Source organism: Rutilus rutilus, assembly GCF_951802725.1.
Source record: "Rutilus rutilus genome assembly, chromosome: 13".
In the NCBI taxonomy this organism is placed as follows: Eukaryota; Metazoa; Chordata; class Actinopteri; order Cypriniformes; family Leuciscidae; genus Rutilus; species Rutilus rutilus.
The window spans coordinates 30,018,567-30,046,259 of record NC_140218.1 but is presented as its reverse complement, the minus strand read 5'-3'; the positions used below and the strand labels follow the sequence as shown (position 1 = coordinate 30,046,259).

At 38.1% G+C, this 27,693-nt stretch overlaps 1 protein-coding gene across 2 annotated transcripts in view; it reads left to right on the top strand.

Annotated features, from left to right (window-relative positions):
- Positions 1-27,693, top strand: part of nav1a (neuron navigator 1a) — a 127,622-nt gene that overhangs the window by 67,020 nt on the left and 32,909 nt on the right. For both annotated transcript variants that reach the window (XM_084428930.1, XM_084428931.1), the window contains 2 exons: positions 21,154-21,292; positions 25,731-26,028. In XM_084428930.1, coding sequence (XP_084285056.1) covers positions 21,154-21,292; positions 25,731-26,028 — 437 coding nt within the window. The remainder of the gene's footprint in view (positions 1-21,153; positions 21,293-25,730; positions 26,029-27,693) is intronic.

Below are 27,693 nucleotides of genomic sequence, written 5' to 3'. Positions count from 1 at the left end.
CTCTGGCACCAGCCACAACACCCTGTTAAAAGTAAAAGCCGCATGAGTTTGCCTGCCTGTCTGCCTCTATTGCAGAGACACCCTCCTGCTGGGACTGTGCAAATCATGACTGAAATCTCCCTCAGTTGTTCCCCCCAAATCCCCCCCCCCCCCCCCCCCTCCTCCTCCTCAACTGCCCATGGTCTCTTTTCTAAGCTTGTGAAATAAATGCGCATGTATTCTGGAACTGAATGATCCGGAAGGTCTCTAATCCCCTCTCAACTCACCAAAGGAGTGTGATCTGAATGGAAGGGGTCAAGAGTGATTAGAGAAGCTGGCACAACTGAATGTCCTGAAAGCTGCTGCTTAAGGGGGGTTGAGGGTAGTCTACAAATCTCTCGACATGCCAGCAAAATCTTAATGTGAGACCAAATTGCTTTGGAGGACCAGACACAATGGTGATGACGTGAAGAAATGAGAATGAAGTTAATAAAGTGACTTGGCCTCTGTCTTGGCCCAATTTAAGATGGACGCCCATCCATGTAAATGCTCTGACATTTGCAATCATAACAAACTAAGTGGATAAAGACAAGTTTACAACTCTTGTACAAGTGCCACATTTCCTTTCACTTGCTCAAAATCCAAATGTACTGTGTGTTATAAAAGAAGCAAGGGCTTCCTCTCTTGTTGGAGAAGAGTTGCCGATGGAACAAAAAAATGATCAACTGTTGTTTCACACAGAAATAGTGTTGACGTGTGCGGTTCTCTATCTTTGATGAAGGCATCTGTTAGACTTGAAACTTAGGCTGTGAAATAATAAACTGTCTGTGAATTCTTCAGCTGGACTTTGGAATTGCACACTTTCTGTATCTCTAACTATACTCAAGATTACTGGACTCGGTGAAGAAACCAAATCTATTAGCCCCTGTCACTCCTCAGCTTAAAAGTTTGCTCTGGGGATTTTCACGACTCTTTTAAAATATGAGGAGGCCAAAGTGGGGTAGAATGGCCACATAGTCAACTGAAGTTTTGAAGGCTGTTACAACATCAAAAGGATAAATCTCATTCAACTAGTCCCACTCAGAACCACTTCTCTGACCAAGCTGTCTGGGTGGGCTGGAAGAATAATCATGCGGAGGGGCCACGCAAAACAATATTGAGCAAAGGAGAGTGGAAGTGAAATTGGAGAGGAAGTCCTTCAAGATTTGCAGATGTGTTTTTCCAGAGTTTAAACTTAGTAAGTGCCATGGTCATTGCATCACTTTCTTCTGTGAAACACAAAATTAGATATTTCACGCTGTTATTTTTCCATGCAATGAAAACAGGCAGTGGCCAGGGGCTGTCAAGATTCTAAAAGCACAAAAAAAGTTCCTCAAATGTAGCCCATACAACTATATATTTCAAGACTTTTGAAGCCATGTATCCGACACAACTCTCAAAATTGCAAAAATGTTGCACATTTACGGTTTCAAGAATGATTTGAGAAAAAACACTCAAACAAATTCACCATCCTGCTTTTCACACTTTTAGGGTCAAACAATGAGATCTTAAGGGGTCTGAAATGCATATGAAACCCAGAGGTTCCCCTTCCTCCTGCTAGGACTCTCTGATAGTCCCCTGTAAGTCGTCATGCATCATTTCTTCTCTTTCCTTTCCATCCACCTGCTAAGGCTAGTCCCACACTCGCCTTCTTTAAAAGACCCTGTGGGAGAGCCACTCAGTCACATCAGCTCCTCTTTCTCTCATAAAAGGACTAAATGGGACAAGAAACGCCCGACAAAGCAGAGCAGCCAACCAGCTAAAGTGCAGCGGCTCCTGCTAAAGAGATTGGAGTGTTCTGGAGTAACCCTGGATTTGGCTCTTCTGTCTGACCACAGCATAGACAGTGGCAATAACTTAGTAGGGTAGAGTGTTTAAAGTCCACCCTCCACCCCCCACCCCCCCTCCTTCTCCTGAGGTCAGTTTTACTGCCATTTACAATGGAAAGTTGGGAATTAGGGTGAAATAGCTTCTTGTTAAAGTTATTCTCCACAAATTCCTCTCCAGTGCTGTGGAATATGTTCAGCTGTCCTCTATCTCCAATATCTGAGCTAGCTTTGAAGCTGTGTTATCTTTCATTTGTAAAACATTTTTTATAGATTTTAGATTTTTTTTTATAGAACATAGATTTTATTTCATGCAACTGTGTTTAATTAAGTCAGATAGAAGCTTGGCATTTGCAGCAGCCTGGGCCGTAGCATTCACGCAAGTTTCCTCATAGAAGTTGCATACTTAATTTAATGTGAATCATGCCATATCAAGATGTGTTTTAAGATCAAACATTATGTGATGCTTGAGAGAAAGAAGGAACTAATTTTTACCTGCTGATGTAATTAAACAGATGCTTTTAGTCAACAGGAAGGGTTAAAAGCCACATCATACAGTGAAGGAAGTCAGCTTTAAAAATATCTGGACGTTGGTTGTACTCTTGGGTTATGGGCCACACTGGAGGACTCAGAGGCTCCAAAGAAAACATTGACTGTTGATGATACACACCTAATGTAGATGTGGAAACTCTCTCTAACTATGGCAAGTTTTTGAGCCCATTATTCTGAGACTGCACAGATCTCATGGGAGGAGAGACTCAAATATGCAGGGCCCGTATTTTCAGTGTGCTTTATCAGTACAAAAGTGGACAAGTTTGCTTGAGGTGGAGTTATGGCCCGAATGGTTAGAATTTTTCAAAAGATGAACTTCCATTTGGGGTGTTCCAGAAAAATTGGGTGTATCTAAGGAAATGTGTTAATAAAATATAGTCTGTTCTTCATCAGGCAGCACTGTGACCTCCCACAATGGATCTCATTGTGCACTTCGAAGGGTCGACTGGCAGCAGAGAAATGTTAGCTCACACAGTGAAAGCCAACATGTGGCTAGGTTGGAGTTTGTCCGTTCACCCGCTCACTTACACATGGAATCAGTCCGTTCACTCGCATACTTTCAGGTCAGGGATACTCATTTATTTAATCAAAGGCATCCTTGCAGGTCTATATGATTGACTAATCATTGTTTGCTCCTTAAGTCTTTCAAACTCTTATGTTGCCAAGGGCATCGGCTCCTAAAAGAAGGGAGTGAATAAGCCAGGGAGTGGAAGCTCACAAGTTCTAGATAAGGTGGATGAGGACTCTCAGGTCTCCTCAGTATTCCTTGGTTGCTCTTTCATCTCTTGTACACTGACAGTTTCCCAGGGAAATCAAAGTCTCCAGTCGGTGGCCAGCCATTATGTTGAGGAAGGGGCCGTAACAATCGCCACAGTTGCCAATTAAGTCAACCTCTAGGACTGCTTAAAGTACAGATTCTGGGAGAAGTAGGGGGTATGGAAAGACTGTTAGAGGTTAGAGGTGTGCTACTTCTGAACTGCGGACACCTTCAAAGGCATGCTGTTGAAATAGATGTTGTATTTTGCAACAAATTCCTCATGACCCTGTATTGCTTGTAGGGCAAGAATGTATTGCTTGCCCTTGCAAAACTCGCTGTCATGAGGATTTTTGTTTTTGATGCCAGCACATTGTTACCTTTATGGTTTTTGTTGTGCTGCTATATGGTTCCTAGGGTGCTCTGGGTGGTTTTTAGACTTTTGCTATGTGGTTGCGAGGAGGTTTTGTGTGTTTACTAGCTGGTTCCTACTGTAAGAGGTTGCTTACTGATCAAAATAGCCTCTGATATTCTGGTCCCTAGACTTAAATCGGGTCCCTCCTTCCAAGTAACTGGAATTTTTTGCCCATTTTATTGCTCGATAGCCAGCCATGTTAGTCTAATTTCTTACAAATATATAAGCACACCTCTCTTCAACAAGTTGCGCAGTTTGAGGTATCATTCATGTCCGTAGCACAAACTTGTGGGATAACTTACATCACAGTTTTAATACAGTACTTCTTTGGGACTTCTTGAAACCCCTAACACCAAGTATGAGCAATAGTTTCCTAGTTGCTTTTTTTCCTAAAACATTTCATCATCAATATCACATACTTCCCCTTTAAGTACAGTACAGTGTCTGTGCCAAGTAACGCACTGGTACATTTACATACTGGTGTTTATTGGAATTACACAACTTCAGGTATAGTTACTCAGGTCATCTGTAATTGCTAAAACCAGACACACTGTTCTCCACAAACATTTATGGGGTGCAGTAAAACCACAATGACTCAATTACAGCTGTGTTGGATTCGCTGGCTCAATGCTCTGACCACAGCACCCTGTCTCAGATGGAGATCAGAGAAGCAGGGGAGGGAAATCATTCATTATACGGGACTCTTTGCTCATTAGCGTCCCTTTTGTTACTTGCCCTTTCTCCCTGTCGTCTCCTGGTGCCAGGCAACACTGCGGGCAAGAGACTGGCACACCTGCAGTTGCAGTCTTTGTGCACGCTGCCAAAGGACCAATCAAGCATGTCTGTCACATCCTTAAAACAGACACACACACACACACACACACACACACACACCTGGGCTAGGCGCTAAACAACATCAGGGCCACCAGCGATGTGTGTGACTGCTTGATGCATGGTGTGTATGTGTGTGTGTGTGTGTGCATGTGTGCAATGGAAGAAGACCCTCTTTGTCCCTTTCTTTCTGGGCTATCCTCTGTTCTTAAAGGTTTATTCATGATATCGTCTCAGTGGTTCCAACAGAGTCTTGGCTTTCTTCAAGCAGACTGTTCATTTAGAAAAGCAGTCTATTGACTATACAGAAGAAGAGTGTCTTTTCACTGCTGTCCTCTTTACAGGGTTGTGTAGTTTGTTCATGTTCAGAGAAAAGTCCCTCTCTCTACTGTTATGTCTTTTCAGTAATACACTTTTTTTTTTTTTTCTGAAGCCAAGCCTGCCTATGCAGTTTTCACAGTTTGGTGCATTCATTGTCTCTTGAAATTGTTGGCAGGACATGGCATTTGAAATGAATTTACCTTCAACTTGTTCTGATTTAAAAAGAAAGCTTTACAACAGGGCTGTAACCCCCATTGACACTGAGAGAGACACATCCCACAGATAATTAGACTAGTGACCAATCAACATGAATTTGTCAATGACTGATTCCCAAAGGTTTGACTGTATATACCCTATATGTAACCCTGTGGTGCTCTTCGGTCATTTTTGACCAAAAATATGTACTTTTTTTATTTTCTTCATCGGAATGGTACGAACTTGGTAAAGGTTATGGCACTTGCTGTGTGAACACACATACAAAAAATCATGGACATGATTCGAACAGGTTAAATGGTCCTAAAAAAATAGTCACACTTGTACTCTTCATGGTCAAAAATTACCGCATAAGAAATTAATGGGAGACGAATTTCACCTAGTGAAAACTTTTGGTACTGCGGCCAAATAAAATCGTACTGAAAGCTAATTCTAACACAACTTGTTTAGATTTATGGCTGTGATTTTCTCACAGTTTTAGAGTAAAACATGTTTTTGAAAAAAAAAGTGCATAACAATAAACGTAAAATTCTGTACGTTTTTTTTTTTTTTACGTTCACTTTTTAAAACTTTTTTCACTGCAGCAATAATCTGCCAAGTGTCATCTTTGAAAAGAGATCAAACTTAAGTCTGTGCTCTAAAGCATTCAAGATTTACGACAGTTTAAGTTGCAAAAATACATGTTCAGGTCTATGCTCAAAAAGTGAATAAATGGATTATAAAATGGATTATAAAGAAAATGTAATTTAGGACCATAAAATCCCCTAAAAATACAAAATATTAAATAAAAAACATTATCGAACTAAAATATAGTACATTCATTTCATTGAAATAAAAATAAAAATTCTGTCATTTTTGACCGACACGCCAAGAGGACCAGAGTGGTAAACATATGAAGCCTGTGAATGATATGAAAATGACTAATTTTATTCAACTTTAAAATTCAAAGATTGCTTTAAAGCTACACCTCATACACACTTTTAAATATGGAAATTTATGTTGGTTTATGTCTATGTATTCTTCATGTCCTGGACCCTTATTTGCACAGCTTAAAGGAAACTGTATATAAAATCAAAAGTACCTTTTAACAAGAGATCTGTACAACATGATGATTTGATTTATTGTGAATAAAATTACCTTAAACCAAAAATGGCATGAAGGCATTTTACTTGCTCGATATCCATGAAACTGACATTGAAACGTTATTTTGGGAACTAGTGTGATTATGTAATGTTATTGTGCTACATTTTAGTAGTGCAGATTATAATCACACATATGTACTTGTACTTGTTTGATATTGGTATTAAAGTTTTCTAATAAAATAGACATGAAAACTGTGAAGCCATGCGGTGGAGGGTCATACGAATCACAACTATATACTGAACACTATGAAAAGAGGTAACAAGAAACGACAAGCCATTTTAAATTCAGTTTATTCAGTCATATCAGTTGCAGTCAAATCCATTCCATTCAGTTAATTTCAGTTTACTGAGTCACATCAATTGATTCAGTCATGCATTTGATTAAGTGAAATTTAGTTAATTCTGTCATATTAAACTCATTTGATTCAGTCCTATTACTAAATGCCATTTTTGACTTGAATAAAATCAGGCCACTTAAATCAATATACAGAGAAATCTCTAAAGAGCTGAAGGATGCTTCATACAGTAATGGTATCTGGCATTAGCGGTTTGATGATTGAGTCAGTCTGAGTGAGAGACTCACAGCTGGCTGCGCTGAGGAGAGAAAGACAAGAGAAGGGAAGGGGTGGACATTTGGGGGTGTTTCCTTTCCTCTCCTCCCTCTATCTCTCTCACTCTCTCTCAGTTTGAGCCAGGAGCTCTGCGCAGAGAGCCGCTTCTCATTCAAACCTCCACAGAAAGCTAGCGCGGGATGTTATACTGTATGTAGTATGTGCGCCGGAACAAAAGCGGAGTGAGACATAATGAGCGGGCGGGTTCTCAACGGGAAAATGCTCCAGCTTCAGGGTCAGAGAGCAGGACGGACAACACACTATCATCTCTCAAGGTAACGCGAACGTGTGCTGGACTACCTCTGAATCTCAACGCGATTTCTTTATTGTTTCAATACGCCAGAGTTCAGCTGTGTCAGTGCGGTTCTATTGACCAACTGATTTAAAGATCAATGTAGCCTATAGGGTATAAATTCGGTCCAAAGAAACATTATTGTCAAAATAATTTTGTATCAATTTAATTTAATGTGTAGCCCAATTTGTTGCCTAATCGCTCTCGCGGGAGAAATAATAATTGATTTTTAAACCTCACGTTTAATTTCTCACGGATACGCGCATGGGTGTGAGAGACATTCCTGTCTTTGTGTCCGTGAGTTGTGTTAAAGTGTGCAATGTGAATAGTTGCGTGTCACCGCTGGTTTGTGAGTGTATCAGGCGGAGGCGTTGAATGTGAATGAATGGAGGTGTGTATCGGTGCAATGCGGAGGGGGGACAGACGGATATCTCGCGTCAGGAGGAAGTATTCTCCTATTGTGTGATGGCTGTTTGTGGATTGCCTGAAGCGGAGGTTATTCAAACTGTAGAGGACGTGCACTGTGCTTTTTTTCTTTACATACAGTGTCTTGCTATAGTGTGCTGCATTCCTCACTGACCTACATAAGAGGATGCGAGTGGGGTGCTGCTGTGAGCCGGTGCTCCACATTTACACTAACTGTGGTGGCTGCGTCTCAAAACGTGAGCTGCCTATCTAGACAGAATTTTGTGGCGTTATAGACGTGTTCTAACGCCCTTTTGGAATTCATATTCAAAAGGGGGGCGTGTCTGCTGTCATATAACTAGTAGAGCATGTTTTTTTTTTTTTTTTTTTTGTTTTTTTTTTACAAAGGCCAATAACTAGAGGTAGGCCTATGCTTTTTTTTTTTTTTTTTGGCATAAATCATAGATTTACAGAGATAAAGGCTGTATATGAAACGTTGTTTCACATGTTTCTTCAGTGAATATTTCCAAGGGTGGGCTTTATTTTTAAAAGTTTATTTCTGTATAGTCACATACTTCAAAGTCTTGACTACAAAAAAAAAAAAAAAAACTATTGAACACTGTAACTGCTAAAAAAAGATCTGTAAAAAAGATACAGTTCTTTAAACGCACATAAAGCCTATTATAGACTTTTCAAAATATGAACAGAAAAATAATTATAAATCACAACAGGCAACATACAAAAATGTCAAAGCATTAACTTGATAATTTACATAAATATACATATACATATAGATGTAACATTTAAACCATGACAACTTCACAGATTTTTTTTTTTTTTGGGATATATATATATATATATATATATATATATATATTGTTTTATATAATATTTACTCAATGTTAAAATAACTATAATATTATTTACATTTTTTTTACATATATTTAATTGTAAAATATATAAGTTTATTTTTGAAATTTAATAATATTAAACAATTTGAAAACAAAGCTCTTTTTCTGACTTCTGTTAGTCAGCCAATTCAATTTCTGATCATCTTAAAAAAATCACAATATTAGACAATTAAATGTCCTGGCCAATATATTTGGTTTATCATTATTAATTACCATATTTTTGTTCTTACTGCTCAGTCTAACACATCAGGCCACAAGAAACTGCCACAACTGAAAAAAACAAAACAAAAAACACTAAATAAACATGACATTTTGACCCCCATGTCCGCCCCTTCAGTCAGGATACAGCTATCACTTCTGTTAGCTGCAGTGCTCTTATGCTGCTTCACGTGCTATTGGAAATGTCCTATTTCCCACTCCTGATGTTGTGATTACGAGTTTGTCCCATTCAAGTGCTTTGTCGTCAGAAAGAACAGAAATCGTGAAGGACACCAGGTTTATTCTTGCCTATTTATTGGGGAAATCTTGTTGAAGCCTAAATGATATTTAGCGTCCCATTCATTGACAAACAGTTTGTGACCCGCCCATCTCAAGAACTTGGGTATCAAAATGATCCCCAAGCTTCCCAGTGGTAAATAAGACAAATCCAATTTTCTAGGAAACTCATATTTACGATAATTCAGATAGCATGTGAAGGCAGCATTAACTTACTTAAAATCGGACCTCTCCCCATGAAACTAACAGACGGTGCCCCCTCTTTCCCCGCTGCCCTTATTGATTTTGACCTTGAAATGCACAGCCCTGTTTTTGCTTTTGGATGGCTGACCCCTTAAATCGACCCCTTATGTAAAGTCATTAGGAACAAAGAGATGAAGCCGTCACTGCTCTGAGCGTTTAGCCATTAATGCAGTGAACAAGTTTTCTTTGTGTCTTTGACAAAGACCAGTTTCTCAACTGGTCGACCTTATCAATTATATCACGAGTGAGTCTCTCCAAAGTTGGCAGGTTCAACCTCTTTATCTGTTTGTTTAAGTTGCTGGGCATTTTAAAATCAAACAGTGGAATTGCCAGAAGGCGATATATGGTCAGGCAGCTGGCAGAGAGTGTCATTTTTACAGGAATGAGAGGAATTATTGTTTCTGTTATGACTAGTTATTTTTGTGCTATGCAAAGCACCAGTCTGTTATGCGGTGTAGCTAAGGTTTGCTTGGTCTGGACTTGTCAGTGTTGCCTGAGAAGTCAAACCAAACCTGTTTGACACAAACTGGCTTTGTGGGTGTTGGATATGAGTCACTTAAGGTGTGTTCACACTTGTAGTTCGGTTCACTTGGTTCATTTGGTCCGGACCAAAAAAACAGCAACAACATTTAGTCCTGATCCGCTTAGCATTCACCTTGGCCGAACCTAAAGACTTTTATGATGCATATTTCGCAACAGAACTTACAACATCCAAAACAATGCTCGTTGTGTGTGCGTAACCTACATATTTGATGGTATTTTGACCAGCTGAGAACTCGTGAAAAGCTTATAAATGTGTAAAGGAGTGAAAACAGTGTCAGGAATCCCTCCGTCACACACACAAACGAAGATCTGCTGTGAGGAGACGTGGTTCTGATGCCTGTACCGAACTGTGATGAGCAACATCACTTCATCATGTCTGGTCCGTGTTGCAATCATTTTTAATTCCGCTTGTTTGGTGCGCAACAGAGTTCGGATAGCGTTCACACTTATTCAAATGAACCGCACTAACAGAGCAATCGCACCAGGGTTCATTTTAATCGAACCACACATGCCAAGTGTGAACACACCCTTAAACCTGCTTAAATCAGGTCCTATTCTTGAGCAGTTGAGTTTTACTGCCGTCGTGGATGAGCTTCCTGCAGTGAACTGTTTGTAGCTACAGGGGGTGGGAAAGGATGTTCTACTCCATTAAAGCAAATAAGGTTACTACAAAGCTTTTGTCCTGTGTGCTATTGATGCAGACAGCATGCTGGTCTGATCATCTCCAACATCAGGATGAGAACAGCAGCCACAATATCCTGTTTTCAGGGGAATATTTGCTCTGACAGTGTTTTGCTAAATGATGGGACCATTTATGGTGCATCATAAAATCTTCCATTTGGACACCATGTTGGGGTGATTTGATTTCAATTGATTTAGATTTTTTATATAGTAAAAAAAATATGCATCAATGCATTTTTACACCCGTGGTAACTACACACCATGTGTTGAGATGGAAGTCTAAATGTAGTCCAAGACATGTTGAGATGGCATCTGATTACTACATATTTGTTTGTTTGTCACCCAGTTCTACCTTTAAAGTAGATTACTGTAGTTTAGCCGTTTTTAAAGGTACTTATCATGACATCACACAGTAAATGGGGTTTAATTCATATGTGTGTGTTTTAATTTACACACTACCGCCACACTATCAAAACTCCAATACAAATAAAATAGTAATTTTTTTTATAATATTATTACAATATAAAATACATGTTTTCAAATGTAATTTATTCCTGTGATCAAAGCTGAATTTTCAGCATTATTAACCCAGTCTTCAGTGTCAAAGATCCTAGAAATCATTATAATATGATGATTTGATAATCAAGGAACAAAAAGAGTTATTCTATATCTTGAATACTGAATAATATTTTTTGTGGAAAACGAAAAAAAAAAATTCATGATGCTTTGATGAATAGAAATTTTAAAAGAACAGCTTTTATTTAAAATATAAAAAAATTTATAATTCTCTTTACTGTCACTTTTGATAAATTTAAAGCATAATTTCTGAAAAAAAGAAAAAAGAAAAAAAAAAACACTTGATTGGTAGTATTATTATGTTTTTGCCAGTCCAATTAGTCTGTTGATATTGGGCCATTTTGAGATTATCAAGATTATCTTATCCATTAAAGTGATTTTTTTGGGGTAAAATTTTTGTAAAATTCCATTTAATTTCAGCTATTTTAAGTCTCATTTTGCCATTGTATTATGTTTATATCTGCATTATTTCAGCCACTCTGCTCTTATAAACCCCTACTGGTTGGCGAGTTTTAATGGAAATATCAGACTAACATTGATTGACAAAGCTCCATTATGCTGGTCAAGAATGTGTCATTTCCATGCATTTGGCATTGAAGCATGAGGAATTTGGCAAATCACAAGATTCGAATAACCTCTGCAAAACATTCAAATCGTTGTTATTTAAATAAGCCAGCAGAGTATTTAGACCGTCGCAGGTCATAATTCTTGTTAACCTCAGCAGCACTGGTTCCTCATGTCTCTGCGGATTCGGACTCTTAAGGATTCGTTTTTTTGAGTCCATGCCTGCGTATTGTTATGGTGAAGTGCGTGCAGTTGGTCTTCAGCAGCTGGAAGGAGAAGGAGAAGGAGGAGGAAGAGGCCACGCTGGGTTTAACAGTGGCCACAGCTGCTATGAGTTAGGCCCGCGCTTCATTCACTCTACCTCTCTGTCCTCCCCTTTGCCTGTCCCCCTCTTTCAAACCAAAACATTTCCCTCAGCATCCTGGATTCAAACGGGAGTATGTCCGTTAAATCAACCGACAACACTGGAGGGCAGCCATGAGAAACTCGAACTCCAAGAACATGTGAAATACTTGTGATGGAGCTCACTGGTTAAGATGTCCTTCAGGTTGTGAGACTGTTCTGAAACTGAAGCTGGAATAAAATGACTTTCCTGACCTTCCCTTCTCAGTTTTTACCAAAATTACCATTTTTTGGGATGTCACATTTGCCAATGGTAAAGAGGACCTATTATGCTTTTTTACATGTTCAACTTTCTGTGTAATGTCGCTGTTTTAACAATGAAAAAGGTCTGCAAAGTTACAAAGTCACTCAAAACGGAGTTATTCTCTATATCAATGACACTGTTTCTAAACTCCCTGAAACGCCTAGTCTTGACTGGTAAGGGACGTGACATTTCCCAAACACGTTCGAAGCAGTTGACCAATCACAACACACTGGTCCAGCTGACCAATCAGAGCACATTGAGCTTTCAGAAGCAGATGCTTCATGGAGCCAGGAACTAAACAGAGCGTTACTGACAGACTGGGAAGAGAGGTGCTGCAACAATGGAGAATATGGGGAAATATGTATATATTTTTTTTAACATTCAAGCATGAAAACCTATTCTAATAGAGCCCAGAAACAAAATCAAGCAGAATCAAATCCTCTTTAAAATATTGGGCATCATTTTGCCCCCCTGCAAACCCATATTGATCGACCTCTAATATGCTATATTTGAATCACATCTTTAATAGATCCTTAGTAAAAAAGAAATCATGATAATAATAAAGAGAGCGTTTTTGTGTCAGGATGCTCAAATCTAAGGATTGGCCTTGATTCTTAAGTAATTATACAGTGGGAAAGATGTCCACATGGATAGCTTAGTTTTGTTCATAAGGCCCAGATTAAGCCTTGTCCAAAACCGCCAGGGATTTTCAATAGAGAATCCCCTCTGAGCAGTTTCATTAAGCTTAATCTGTGCCTGGGAAAATGGCCACTAAAATCCCAATCAGCAATTAATTATTGACCAAAACAAGTCTTAATCTTGGTAGCCCTTAAGAGTCCTTATATATATATATATATATATTCTCTCCTCAGATTTAAACACTTTTTTATGTTATGGACAGAGCAGCAGAAAATGATTACAGGTGGGATCGCGCTTCAGAACAGCATTAATGAATTACTCACAGACCATAAATCTGGATTGAGTCTCCAGTGTTCCGCTTGCTCAATATTTTTACTTTCCCTGGCTTTCTGCTCTGTAGAAATTGTTGCTTAATACCTTCGAGTCTGGTTCACATGATTTGGGTTCGCAGACATCAACTTTACAGAGTTCAAGAGACTGTGAGCAATGGAACGGACAGTCTGTAGGGGCCTACAGGAAATCCAATGAGAAGATGTGGGCCAAAATGTCCAGCTTACTCATGTTTGTGTTACCAAGCTCAGCGTCATGCTGGTGAATGGTCTGTATATGCAGATTATATTACATGGATGAAGTTAGTCAAAAATAATACCTTTTAAGGATGGGGATGAGTAAGGATGGTCGACTAGTCATCCAACAACCAATTACAGTTAGTTAGATGAGTAAGACTGGAGTAATTATGCTGGAAAATCAGCTTTGATCACAGGAATAAATTCTAATAATATTTCAAAATAATATTGTATTTTCTATCTAACAAATGCAGCCTTGGCGACATAGACAGAAAAAGAAAATGGTATACCAACCCTAAACTTTGGAACAGCAGTAATTCTTTAAAGGGGACGGATGCAATATGGATTTTTGTCATCAAAACAATCTCAAAGAGAAGATAGTTAGCATTGTATCCTCAGAGAGATTATCTGTAGTTTATTAACCCCCCTCCCCTTCTTTCAGCGGGTTCAAGCACCTCTCAAAACTTACACACATCTGCCATAATCTGGACAGATGGAATATAGTGTCATTATTGGGAAGTTGCTCTAACTTGATATATAATCCTCGCTAATCCCTTTTGTACAGGCTTATTTGCTTTGCTAGGCTTGCAAAACCAGGCCTGCTATTTTATCTTGTTGTTTTCCATTTTAATACATGCGATGGAAATAATGTCAGGGAGGAAATACATTTCTGTTTTCACATGAAAAGCTGGCCGATCAGATAAATGACTGAGTGCTATTCTCCCGGTGAGAATAGCACTCAGCGTAACACTGTTGGGCCATGGACAGCTTTTGGCAGACAGAGACCCTCTGTGACCTGTCTCCATATGTTTACCGTACAGAAGAACACGGAGAAGGTGTCCGTGTCATTTAAAGGTCGTCTGACCATCCGTCAATTTAACTGTCAAACCCATTTTGAAGATGATGCATTTGCAGAAACGTTGTCAAAACTGAATTATAATGCATGCATCTTTCATAAGCATCATGCATTTGATAAGCTGTCTTGGTCTTGCGTTGTCAGGCCAATCTGTTCTCCAAAGCTTAGCTGGTTAGGTGGTCCTGCACCCCGTATTGTGGACCATCTGTGCCACCAGTCGCAGCCATTTCTCCGCCCACTCTTCACACACACATACAATTTACCTGTTACAGTAGAGACAAATGATGATCAGAATGATTATTAAATTCAAGATCACCGTAATGAGGGATGAATAAGTGGGTTATTGTACAGGTAGATTATGAACAAAGACACAGGTGGCTTGAAATCAGGGAGGAAAAAGCATACAGACAGACAGACATTATTGTTTTGGTAGTTGACGTATACTTCATCTTTTTAAAAATGTATTACATTTTTTAATTATTGATTGTATATTACTATTTTGTTAACAAATCTTAATTTAAGGTTAACATTGATGGGCATATTACTTTATAATATTTTTTAATCTTATGTTTTTGCCTTTACTAGTCCAGTTTAATCAGGTCTAGGATTTGACAAGTTGATTTTTTAAAAAGTACTAATATTCTAATTAATGGCTGTCAAATAATATGAGCATGCATAATAGTATTTGTAAAATAATTATTACATTTATGTGTGACATATTTTAAAACGGAATATAGCATCACCCCAGGACATCAACTTTCAATAAAAAAATGTTTCATGCCAACTACCGTTTTGTTTATTAGCCATATCAAAGGTTTGCAAATAGTGTACTTCTATACTATACACTATCTACTGTACAGATTGCTATCTTAAAAAAAATAAAATCTTGATGTGCAGCCAAGTCTACAGTACACCTGAGCCAAGTTTGGCAGTATATGTTGGCTTTAACCATTCCTTTGTTCTCGCCTGAGGGGACAACTGTAACATTGCTTCAACAATGGTGCATTTCATGCAACAGCGATCATTTTCAAATCTACTTGAACACATTTTCATGTGTGGTGAGAATGACTTGTGTCTTGTGTTTACATGGTAGTTTTAAGTGTTGGACACGCGTGTCGTTTTCGCTCTTAGCCGTCACTCCCTCTGGATTCTGTGTGACCAGTTGCCGTTGATGAAAGAGGATCTGCCACCTGTCATTTGGCATTCCAGTATTTTGCTGGGCAAATTGGGATGGGCAAAGCACAAATTATGCAGAACATGTAGGCGATTGATATACGCTTCTGTATGTGTTGAAGATAAAGGCCATATGCTTCTGGTGACATATTCAATTACTGGCTAGTGGAGTCAAAAGCAGGGCTGTGGAACCCTTATATGTTTAAATATGTGTGTATATATTCAGCCTTTTAGTAATATCTTGATGTAGACTTATTTGAATATGACTAATATTGAATATGATATAAAATTTGATACACCACCTGGACCTAAGTCATGTTACTGTTTGTGTGTCATTTATATTATTTTTAAACCAAATCTATAGCTTTTTGGGGATTTAAATTGTGTAATTTGAAAATAGTTGAGGACCCAAGATATACACCTGAGGAACACCACATAAAAAACACCAAGTATAGACTGTTCATTGTTTTCCATTTGTGTTGTCCATGTGTACTTTTTGTGTTTGATGTAAGTGTGGACAGATGCCATGAGAAAACTCATTCTTACTACCCCCTAAACCCCCAAATTGCATTTGAATAGCATTTGGATACCTTCTTTAGAAACACACTATTGCTGTTATCTGCTTGCCTTGCATCCATGCAATTAAAGTTAATGTTTGGTTTAAGGTGGAGGGGAATGGGTAGGAGGATGCTTTATCTTCAAATCACTCTTGTTTTGTTTTTTTCTTGTTTTTTTCTAGCTGGCGGGGGCTCTCGGCAATTATGGCGCAGCCTTGACACAATGTTATTGTGTTTTTTTGAGAGCCCTGTTCTGGGAAGGGAGGACAGATAGAGGAGTGTGCTTCAGTTGGAGAAAGACGGCTCTAACAGCACTAGCGCAATTAGCTCAGCGGTGTCTGTCTATTTAATTTAGCTTTGAGAACAATTGCACTTGCACATTTCTTTCTCTTTTTTTTACGGACAGAATCAGTTTGTTTTGTTCTCTAAAAATGTGTACTGGATGTGGAAGTTTATGTTAATTTACTATATATCACTATATATCTCACTATGATGGTAAATTTTTTTTTAAAATACTTAAAGAAATAAAAATTCACCTAGGCATATTTTCACAAAGGAAACAAAAGCCTGAATAATCTTACACCTTTTTCTGTTTCACTCAGATATGTATGGAAGCTTGTTTCCGCCACAAAATAAAAAAAATTAAATGATAATTGCGACTTTTTATCTCACAATTGCGAGTTTATATCTCACAATTCTGAGAAAATATGTCAGAATTGCGAGATATAAAGTCGCAATTGCGTGTTATAAAGTCAGAATTCGGACTTTTTTTTTCTCGCAATTGCGACTTTATATCACGCAATTCTGACATATTTTCTCAGAATTGTGAGATATAAACTTACAATTGTGAGATATAAAGTCCAATTCTAAGGGGGGGAAAAAGACGGACTTTTTTTTTTTTTTTTTTACCTCAGAATAGTTTATCTCACAATTCTGACTTTATAAGACGCAATTGCGACTTTATATCATGCAATTCTGACTTTATATCTCCCAATTGCATATTATAAAGTCAGAATTGCGTGATATAAAGTTGCAATTGCGAGAAAAAAAGTCTGAATTCTGACTTTATAAGACGCAATTGCGACTTTATTTCACGCAATTCTGACTTTATATCTCGCAATTCTGACTTTATAACACGCAATTGCGACTTTATTTCACGCAATTCTAAGTCAGAAATAAAGTCAGAATTGCGAGATGTAAACTCGCAATTGTGAGATAAAAAGTCGCAATTATCTCTTAAAATGTTTTATTCTGTGGCGGAAACAAGCTTCCATAGACATGCATCACATTATGGAAGTAAATAGTTTGTGAACGCAGTTTCGTTTTGACTTTAAAGCTGAATAGGAATCCTGTGCTTCCATTAGCCTTTTTATAATCCTTTAATCTGAGGTTACAGTATTTTGTGTTATCAGTGCTGTTTAAGCCACTTCTGCTTCTCATTAGCTTTTTTTCACAAGAACTGAAACCCTATGAGGTCCATCTGGTTTAAAAAAATATATACTAAATTCACACCCAATGACACTATGAACAGGGCTGGCCAGGGGAGCGCAGCATCTCCAATAGGTCGCTGTGCTTATCTACATTTTCCCCTTCCGCAGAACAACATCAAACAAACAGTTTTAGTCTGGGTTTATCGAAAACCGCATGGTGTCTGTGGCATGCCTTTGAAGAGAGCCCTGCGACTGTGGGATGCTGTAGGTAAATCCGAGGTTTTCAAGGTCTCCTCGCCCTCCTTTTCCAACATCACCTGCGGCAGAAATTCTGCAGGGAGGCTCTTTAAAGTGACACTTTCGTAAAATAAATCTAGATCACACAGATGAGATGTTCCCTGTGATTCAACTCATACATCATAGCTGTCGAGTTGACAGGTTTGAAGAAAGATTGTAGTGTTTTAAGTTGCGCATATGGCACCAAAGCAAAAAAAAAAAAAAAAAACAGCTGCCAAATGAGACGTCGCATCTCACAAATATTCTCAGCTGTAGAGGTAAACACGACATCCAGTTCAACCATGGTGACACACTGCTGTCATCTCAGGTGTGGAGATGAGTATTTTGAGGGTAAACACGGAGCTTGTCGCTTGAGGTGTTTCAAACAGCCCTGAAACCTGAACCCTGATCATTATCGCTCATAAAGAGAGCATCAGTGTTTCACCTCAGTGCTGGCCGTCTCACAAAACAGCTCAACGTGCTTAGGTATCTTATAATGACAGACTTCTCAGTATGTGCCGCTACTTAATCCAGTCTTTAGGTGTCACTGGGACATCTGAGGAATTTAAAGCATCTGGAAAATGAAGACTGGACGTGGAAATGGAGGGAAAGTGTGGAAACTGTATTGTGTTTTGTGGATGAGGTTCAAAGGCCATTATGACGTATCAAAGCCACTGAAGAATTGTCTGGAATAATTTGACTTTTTTTTGTTTAACTTCAGCTTTCAAAGGTTATTTTAGTTTTAGGTTTTATATTTTAGTTTTGTTTTATGTGTTTGTGTTTTATTTGCTTTGCCTGGTTTTTGTTTTGTGTTTTGCTTTGCTTTGTGCTTTTCTCGTTTCTCTTATTTGTTTGTTTTTAGCTTTGCTTGGTTTTTGTTTTGTGGGGTTTTCTTTTTTCTCTTGTTTTTTTTTTTTGTTGCTTTGCTTGTTTTTTGGTTTGTGCTTTGCTTGTTTTTGTTTTCCTTTACAGATTTTAAGAGATGTAATATTAATAGAAAATATTTTTCTTTCCGAGTCTTATTTTCAAACGCATGCAATGTCTGTCGTCATGTTAGACATTAAACAACATTAAACACTCTGAGGGGGCCATATGTCTTTTTATTAAATTCAAAACATGCAGGGGAACCAGCAGTGAGGGAACATTGCAAAATGAAGAAATGTCATCCCTAAGTCAGCTGTTTCAGACAGACTCACAAAGATGAGAAGCCCCTGTGCTTGTGTTTCTTGTTCTTATATAAAGACAACAGTTACATAACACACATTTTATCTTCTAGGAGCCGTTCAGGTTCCTTTGTGACACAACAAGCTTATCAATTGTTGCTTCTGACTGGAAGGGCTTCAGCTGTCTTCTTTTAGCATATTTGCTCAGTGATGTGAGGATGGCTTTATCACTTTCTCAGGGTTTATCAGATCCTCTGTGACAAAATGCGGTCTTATCTCAAAGGCACCTTCCATTCTGGAGCATTTGCTTCCTGGTACACCAGGATCAGACAAAACCAGATATCCTTGTGAATGTTTGATGAGATTCTGAAATACATTTAAAGTATGAAAAACATCCAAAGTGTTAAGTTACTCTGAAAGGAATACGGATCATATGTAGGAATGTGGATCATCTCCTACTCTGTGCTCATAACAAGTGGTGCCACTGACGATGTGCACATACACATCATTTTCAGATCATGGCCTTTATTCGCAAAATAGGTATCAGTGTGCCCCATATATACTGGAATATACCTTTATGCCAAGCAATCATCATATTTCAGATAAATTGAAGAAATGGAGTACTTTAGTAATCCAGCACAGTAAAATAATCTACTGTTTAATTCATAATCATTCCGGAGAGCGATGAAAGTGCTTTATTTTAATGTATGCAAAAACATAATCTGTCCTCTCTTCAAGAATGTGTTGCTTCCATCGCTTAGCTTTTGAAACTCAATAACACCCAGAATTACTTTCATTTGGATGTGCACAGATATAAATGAGTATTTCAGTTACAGTAGATTATGCGAAAAGGGTGTTTACATTACGAAGGATTCAGATTAATACAGACATATGCCAGATGTCTTACTCTGAAACTGGAATATTGGCTTAATCGGGTTAATGTGTTTACATGATACATACATAATCAGAATATGACCAAATTCTTATTAACATAAGAATATTCATGTGCATGTAAACATGGTCATTGAGATGTATCAGTGTGAGAACAGCATGCCTGAATCAGACTCTGTCTTATTAATAACGTGCTTATTCACATTATTATTATTTTTTCCCTGAAGGCCACTTATAAGGGAAGTTAACATTAACATTATAAGGGCTTGACATTACCTTTTTTTGCTCATCAGCCACTGTGGCTAGTGGTTTTCCAAAGTCAATAGCCACTCAGCATTTTCACTGGCCACAATTTTGACATTGATACCATGGGGGGAAACTGCCATATAGATATTTTTAATATTATCTCATAATTTGCCAGCAGGTGTATTAGGCTGCTGTCACTTTAAGATGTGACGCACAGATCCATTATACTGTTACACATGCATTTTCTTTCTCAACTGTTTGTTTTCTTAAAACAACTGACTGTGTTTACGTGAATACTAGCCAAGAGACCGGCATTTTGACATTATTTTCTGTGTATTTGACTGTTCAAGCGCAATAAGCAGCGAAAATCTGCGGGAAGGAGTAAAATTATGCGCAATACGTGCCACGCCGAAATTCAAGCCCTGTGTAACACCAACAATATTTATCTGTAGCAAATGAAACGAGTGAGTGAGGGGAGACGGGTTTGTGGTAACTCGCTGTCGGAGAGATGAGAGAGTAAGAAAGCACAGCGGGTATCGTGTATCTATTATGTGGGGTATTGGAAGCATTTCAGATATTTCAGGATCGATATGTATCGAAAAATCTAGTTTTGACAAGACTTAATTGCAGCTAGCTTATTATTTCAGATGCCTACAGACTACAATTGAAAAATGTAAATTATTTATAAAATTCAACCCGCCAAAGTGAATGAATTACACGCCACTGCTGAAATACACATGCATTTGGCGGGTGTTAATGTCAAGCCCTGGTAGTTAGTATTCATTTCAACAAAACCAGGCATGATTTATATTTCATTACCATTTTCCATCCTCTATTTGAATTATCCTGTCTGTTTTTCACACTGTCCCTTTAATACCTCTATGTAAATGACCTCTGTTATGATTGGCTGACATGCGTGTAGTGGCGTAGTTCACATGGCAGGCAGAGCTGTTGAATCCTAAATAGTTAAATACTAAATACCTAATGATATGTAAACGTGCACAGTTATGGTAATGTAGACACGATTGTGATAGTCGTCATTATCATAATGATTTCTGAATGACCTGTTTTTGCACTTTAGTTTTCATAAATAGTCTAGATGGACTGGTGAGGGTTGTGTAGATCAATGTACTACATAGTATTTCTTCTAAAAGAGCAAGAAAAAAAACCCCATGTTTTCCAAGATAAGTTTCTATTAAGCAGTTAATTAATAATTTAACTGCTTTGCATACGACATTAATAATTCATCATGACCTAATTATGACCTGGATCAGTACAGTGATGGTATTTCTTATGTTTTTTTGTTTTTTTTTGCAGTTGGGATGAAAGCAGCTCCATCAGCAGCGGTTTGAGTGACGGTTCAGATAACCTCAGCTCAGAAGAGTTCAACGCAGGCTCCTCCCTCAACTCCCTGCCAACTACTCCCATTGGCTCCCGCCGAAACTCTGCCATTGTGGTAATTCATTTTTTTATTGGATTGAAATATTGCTCTCACAGTCTGCGTTTCTGCTTCAATGTTTGTCAGTTTTGGCTAATTTCTGACACACGATACTGGATCAGTCGAGCCTGAGCACACAGTACTTACTGCTAATGGGATGAATGTGTTACAAACCGCTAACCGCTTTAGAGTGAAGGAGTGCACACTGACTCAGTCAATACTCATCTGAAATCTATCACTACATAGCATAGACAACACAGTTTATCCCACCCAAACACACTGATGCGACTCTTCCCTGGCCAAGAAGTCTTCAGGGAGTTTCTGGTTTCGTTCTCAATGATGAACTCCCATGTAGTGTTATGCACTCAATCCTCTGTGTGTGAATGTGTGTTTGTGTTGGTTACGATTTGTTGAAGACCACACTGCTTACTGGTTTAGTTTCAGCCATTCAGGCAACCTAAAATCTCTGTTTCTTGGCGCTTTGAGAAACATTTGACCACATTATTACTGTTACACAGTGCCACAGTGACTGTTTTCGTTTTAAATGTCATTACGTTGGTCAGATCAGACACCATGTTTAAAAGAATAGTTCACACAAAAAAGAAAAACTGTATTCATCTATATGTCGATTCAAACGTGAATATTGTTTCCTTCTGAGGGACTTATGAGAAGCTATGAGGTACAGTCAAAGACTATAGAATAACAAGACTTGATCCAGCTTGAAAAATGTCGTTTTCTATCACGATTGAAGCGTTTAGAAGCAAAATTTATGAGACAGTTGTTGTCAGATTTCATTGCTGATTTCAAATGTGAAATTTAATCGTAAGCTTGGTGAACAGGTTTGGAGAATTTGAAGTTTCCCCATTCAAAAAGTTGTTTCAAAGATGGCCGCCGAGTGAAATTACTTGTCTTAAAGGGATACTCCACTTTTTTTGGAAATAGGCTCATTTTACAACTCCCCCAGAGTTAAACAGTTGAGTTTTACCGTTTTCGAATCCATTCAGCCGATCTCCGGGTCTGGCGGTACCACATTTAGCATAGCTTAGCATAGATCATTGAATCGGAAAAGACCATTAGCATCTCTCTCAAAAAAATGACCAAAGAGTTTCGATATTTTTCCTATTTAAAACTTGACTCTTCTGTAGTTACATTGTGTACTAAGACTGACGGAAAATGTAAAGTTGCGATTTTTTAGGCTGATATGGCTAGGAACTATACTCTCATTCCTGCGTAATAATCAAGAAACTTTGCTGCCGTACCATGGGTCCAGCAGGCGTAATGATATGACGCCGCGCCTGATAATAGTCCCCGGCTCAGTAGCCTATTATCAGGCGGCATGCGCTGCGTCATATCATTACGCCTAACGATGTACACGATGTAACTACAGAAGAGTCAAGTTTTAAATAGGAAAAATATCGAAACTCTTTGTTAATTTTTTTGAGAGAGATGCTAATGGTCTTGTCCGGTTCAATTCATTATGCTAAGCTATGCTAAAAGTGGTACCGCCAGACCCGGAGATCGGCTGAATGGATTCGAAAACGGTAAAACTCAACTGTTTAACTCTGGGGGAGTTGTAAAATGAGCCTATTTCCAAAAAAAATGGAGTATCCCTTTAAAGGGACTTTGCTACAGTACATGTCGATCCTAAAATATAGCAAAATATATATTATACCTTTCAAAATTTTGGGGTCTGTCTGTTTTGTGGAAACTATGAAACATTTTTTTCAAAATTTTTTGATGAATAGAAAGTTCAAAAGAACATAACAGCATTTTTTTTATCAATTTAATGCATCATTTCTGAATACAAGTATTCATTTCTTAAACCAACAACAACAACCCTGACCCCAAACGTTTGAACTGTAATATATTTCCTAGAGTTTCCGGAAAATATATGTGAAAATTTGAGGTCAACTTGGACCGTAGAGCTGAAAGCAGAAATTATACACTTTACTTTTAAGACAAAAAGGCATAATGAATCAAAATTCTTTTTACATAAAGAAACTATCTTCTATACTATAGAAAGCAGTCAGGTAAGCAGTGTAAACTGTAAGGACTGTGTCGCTCTCATCCCGTTCTAAACTTAAACCTTTGCTGGACCCTTTCAAAATCTTCTCCATCAAACAGATCTCAATGTTCTTCTACACCCCCCTCAGACCTTCCCCTCCTCTTCAGTTTATTGTATCATGAGGAACAGTCCTCGGCTTCTTTCTTGATCTGACCCACACGGCTGTCTTTGCCAGAAGAAGGAAATGACATGTCAACATCACAGTTATACAAACATCGAAGTTCAGACAGGTTTAATTGGTCAAGTATGTGAGCTTGCCCGTAGCCCATAATTCCTAAGAAGGGAGCAGACATTCCTCAAATGACATCAACCTTTCACAAAGGCTTATTTACATTTAATAAAGCAGGTATGCCCCTCCACTGGGCTTCTCCTTAAGCCGGACATGGTCCATTAAACCTGGGAACATGGTCAGACTCACTCCTCTCACTTTAAATTACAAATCAATTTCACAAAGTTAAGGAGTTGTTAAGTCTTGTTAAGTGTCTTCATGGTTTTATTACTTTATTGTTTGGCAGATAATACAAGTCTTAAAGGTTGTAATTCTTTCATAAATCTCATTGCTATAATGTAATATAATATATAGACCCCCAATATAAAACATCTAAAAACAATATAAAATCTAGATTTTCTTGGCAACACTTTATGATCATTTTAAACGGAAATATTAAACATTGTCACATTATATAATGCGTAATATCACACAACTTTTCATATCCTATACCATTCAAAAGTTTGGGTTCAGTATTTTTTTTTTAAAGAAATTAATACTTTTATTCAGCAAGATTATTCGCATAAAATTAATCTAAAGTGACAGTAAAGACATTTATAATGTCAAATTTCTATTCATCAAAGAATCCTGAAAAATAAGGTTTCACAAAAAAATATGAAGCAGCACAAATGGTTTCAACATTGACAACAATACATTTTTCTTGAGCATCAAATCATCATATTAGAATGATTTCTGAAGGATCATGTGACACTGAAGACTGGAGTAATGATGCTGAAAATTCAGCTTTGATCACAGGGATAAATTACACTTTAAGATATATTACAATATAAAACAGTTCTTTAAAACTGTAATAATATTTCACAATATTACTGTATTTTTAGTTTATTGTTGATGCAATACATGCAGCCTTGGTGGGAAGTCTTCTCTAAAAAGAAATATACATAAATTCCTACCAAACCCAAACTTCTATTAAGTATTACCAGTTAACTAGCCTTTACTTTTACCATGTTGGTTTCACTTCTGCATTGCCTGACAAAAAAATACTGACAAATAATAGTATAAAATACATATCCAAATAAATGTTCCCGTTCACTGTGGTATTGCTGATTGAAAACCCTAGAAATCTGATCAATTTTAATCAATTTTAATCAAGTTTAAAATGAAAAGTTACAAATGTATGTGCTGATATAACGCTCACACCTTTTAGTAAACCCATGACAATGAGGTTAGCAGAAAGATAGAGCCAAAAGTAAACAGACTGCCGTGGAGAAGAAACACTGCTCTGATGTTCTGATGTGTGTCAGCGTGTGTTACTTCTCTTCTTCTCTTCCACGGCTCGTGTTGGAATGTGACCACAGTGCGTCTCATAAAGCAGAAATGGACTCTGAAACAGAACTTCCATGTTTGGTGTTTTAAACTGACGTTAAAATACTGTTTCTTCCCTCCTCGTCGTGTGCTGGTTTTAGAGTCCTATATTATGTTAAACTACTTTTTTTGACAATCAAACACACAAAACAAAAAAAATTACGTTAAAAAATAATAAATTAAAGGGGTCATGACATGGATTTTTTTTCTTTTAAATAATATGTTCCTTGAGGATCACTTATAATGTTAATAAAGATTTTTTCCCCGCAAAAAAAACAACAAATATGCTAACACTTTACAATAAGGTTCATTAGTTAACATGTGTTAGCCTCATGTCCCCCTGAGACGAGAGATTTCTGTATTGCCTGTCTGAAAAAAACCCTCAGATGACGCAAAAATCGTCATTTTGCACCATCGGAGGCTTTTTTGGCCAGAGGCGAGATACTACAGCCAGTAGGGGGCGCTAGTTCCGCATGTTTTCAGCCCGCGCCTAGGGGGGGCATCTCACGATAAAACGGCGTCTTTTCAGTTTCGAGTCGACTAGTAGCCTAGTTGTATCATTTCTTCCGATCCTGCCCTCTGTAACCGGTAGGCGTGGCTTGGGAGTGGCCTCAGGGCAGTGCAATGCAAGTGCATTCTGGGAGTTGTTGTCTTTCATCCACATGAGCCAAAAATACATTTTCTCTGTACCAACTTCTAAAATAATTTCACATTTCTACTACATAAATGACCCAATTTAAATACATATTCATCTTTCCAGCGGTGAAATATCCCTTTAACATTGACTCTCCCCACAGCTGCGCACCGATGCAGAGAAACGCTCGCTGGTTGAAAGCGGCCTCTCCTGGTACAGCGAGGAGGGGAAGGCTCAATGCCGGAACGAGGGAGTATACGAAACGGGCAGCCTTAAGGCCGAGTCATCCAGCAAGTGGAAAAAGAGCAGATCGCAGGATGACGCAGCAGTCAAGGGTGAACTGAGGAAACCGCAGACGCTCGGCCACCCGCCCAGCGGACTGAAGAAGAGCCGAAACCCTCCTGTAGGAGTGACCTCACCCATCTCGCACACCTCACAGAGCATGCTCAAAGTGCCAGGAGGTTAGTGATCTCACACACTGACACACATACAGCTGATGGTATGGAAACACACCCTAAAACATGCAACACATGTTACCATCATTCCTGATGTTCCAGCCGCTAAATCTTCCCAAACACAGCCATAAATTAACTAACGAACAAACAGGTCACATATTGCAATAAAATTAATGCATATATGTCTCTTGGTATCGGATAGGGATGCAATAGGCTATATATCTCACCAGCTTTTTTTTTTTAATATTTTAAAACAATATAATTTAAAAACATTATTATTAATATTTAAAAGCAAAAAATATTTTTTTTTTCTAAATGGATATGCATTTTTCATTAATTTTATGATTGATCCTAGCATTCAGTGTATAGTTAATTATCAAAATAATAAGGAATTTTTATATCAAATATTTAATATAATTTATCAACCATAACATGAAAATAATGATCAGCGTATCATGCAGAATTGTAATATAACACTCCTAGTATTGAAGAAAATGTGTAGCAAGTTCACGCTTTTGATTTGAAATTATTACTTTTTTATTTCTAATTTGAAGCTCAATCTCAAAAGGTCTAAATTTGCTCTCCATGTCATTTCATTGTGGTCTAGACAAAACAATCAAGATATTAAAGTAATCTCTTTGGTGATTTAAAGTTATCGTTTGAGAGTATTAGGTGACTTTTGAGTCAACAAACCGTGAAGTGATTACAGAGTCCAGTACCAATGGCTTTGACCTCATCTAGAAACAAAGGCACTCTTCTTATCTGCTTCATCATTGAATGCAGCCCTCTGTCTCAATGGCAAAATCAGTTGATGGCAGTTAGTGCTGGATCATTAGATCCAATGCAGAGCTCCAACAAAGCCTGATTCTGCCGCTGGCATGGGGAGAAAGAGAAAGAGAGAAAGACGCCCTGTTCGGCTCCGTGCTGGAGTGGAGGGTTGGCACCAGGTCTCGCCAGCTGTTGTCCTCCACCCGGGCAGGGGGGTTGGGTAGGGACATGTAACAGCTCTTGAAACCCTAAATCAACCAACACCACCCAGTATTCCTCTTCTTGTGAATGCATCACCCTCTCGGATTGGTTAACACCCTGTTAAGTCGCCTTTGCGATTTACAACCACAGAATTAATGCTTTAAATCAAAAGAGCTACAAGAAACCAGTTGATTTTTTTTCCCCCAGACGTTTAATGCCACTTCGCGCCTAGATATAGATAGATAGATAGATAGACAGACAGACAGACAGACAGACAGACAGATAGATAGATAGATAGATAGATAGATAGATAGATAGATAGACAGACAGACAGACAGACAGACAGACAGACAGACAGATGTTAGATAGATAGATAGATAGATAGACAGACAGACAGACAGACAGACAGACAGATGTTAGATAGATAGATAGACAGACAGACAGACAGACAGACAGACAGACATATGTTAGATAGATAGACAGACAGACAGACAGACAGACAGATAGATAGATAGATAGATAGATAGATAGATAGATAGATAGATGGATAGATAGACAGACAGACAGACAGACAGACGTTAGATAGACAGACAGACAGACAGACAGATGTTAGACAGACAGACAGACAGATAGATAGATAGATAGATAGATAGATAGATAGATAGATAGATAGATAGATAGATAGATAGATAGATAGATAGA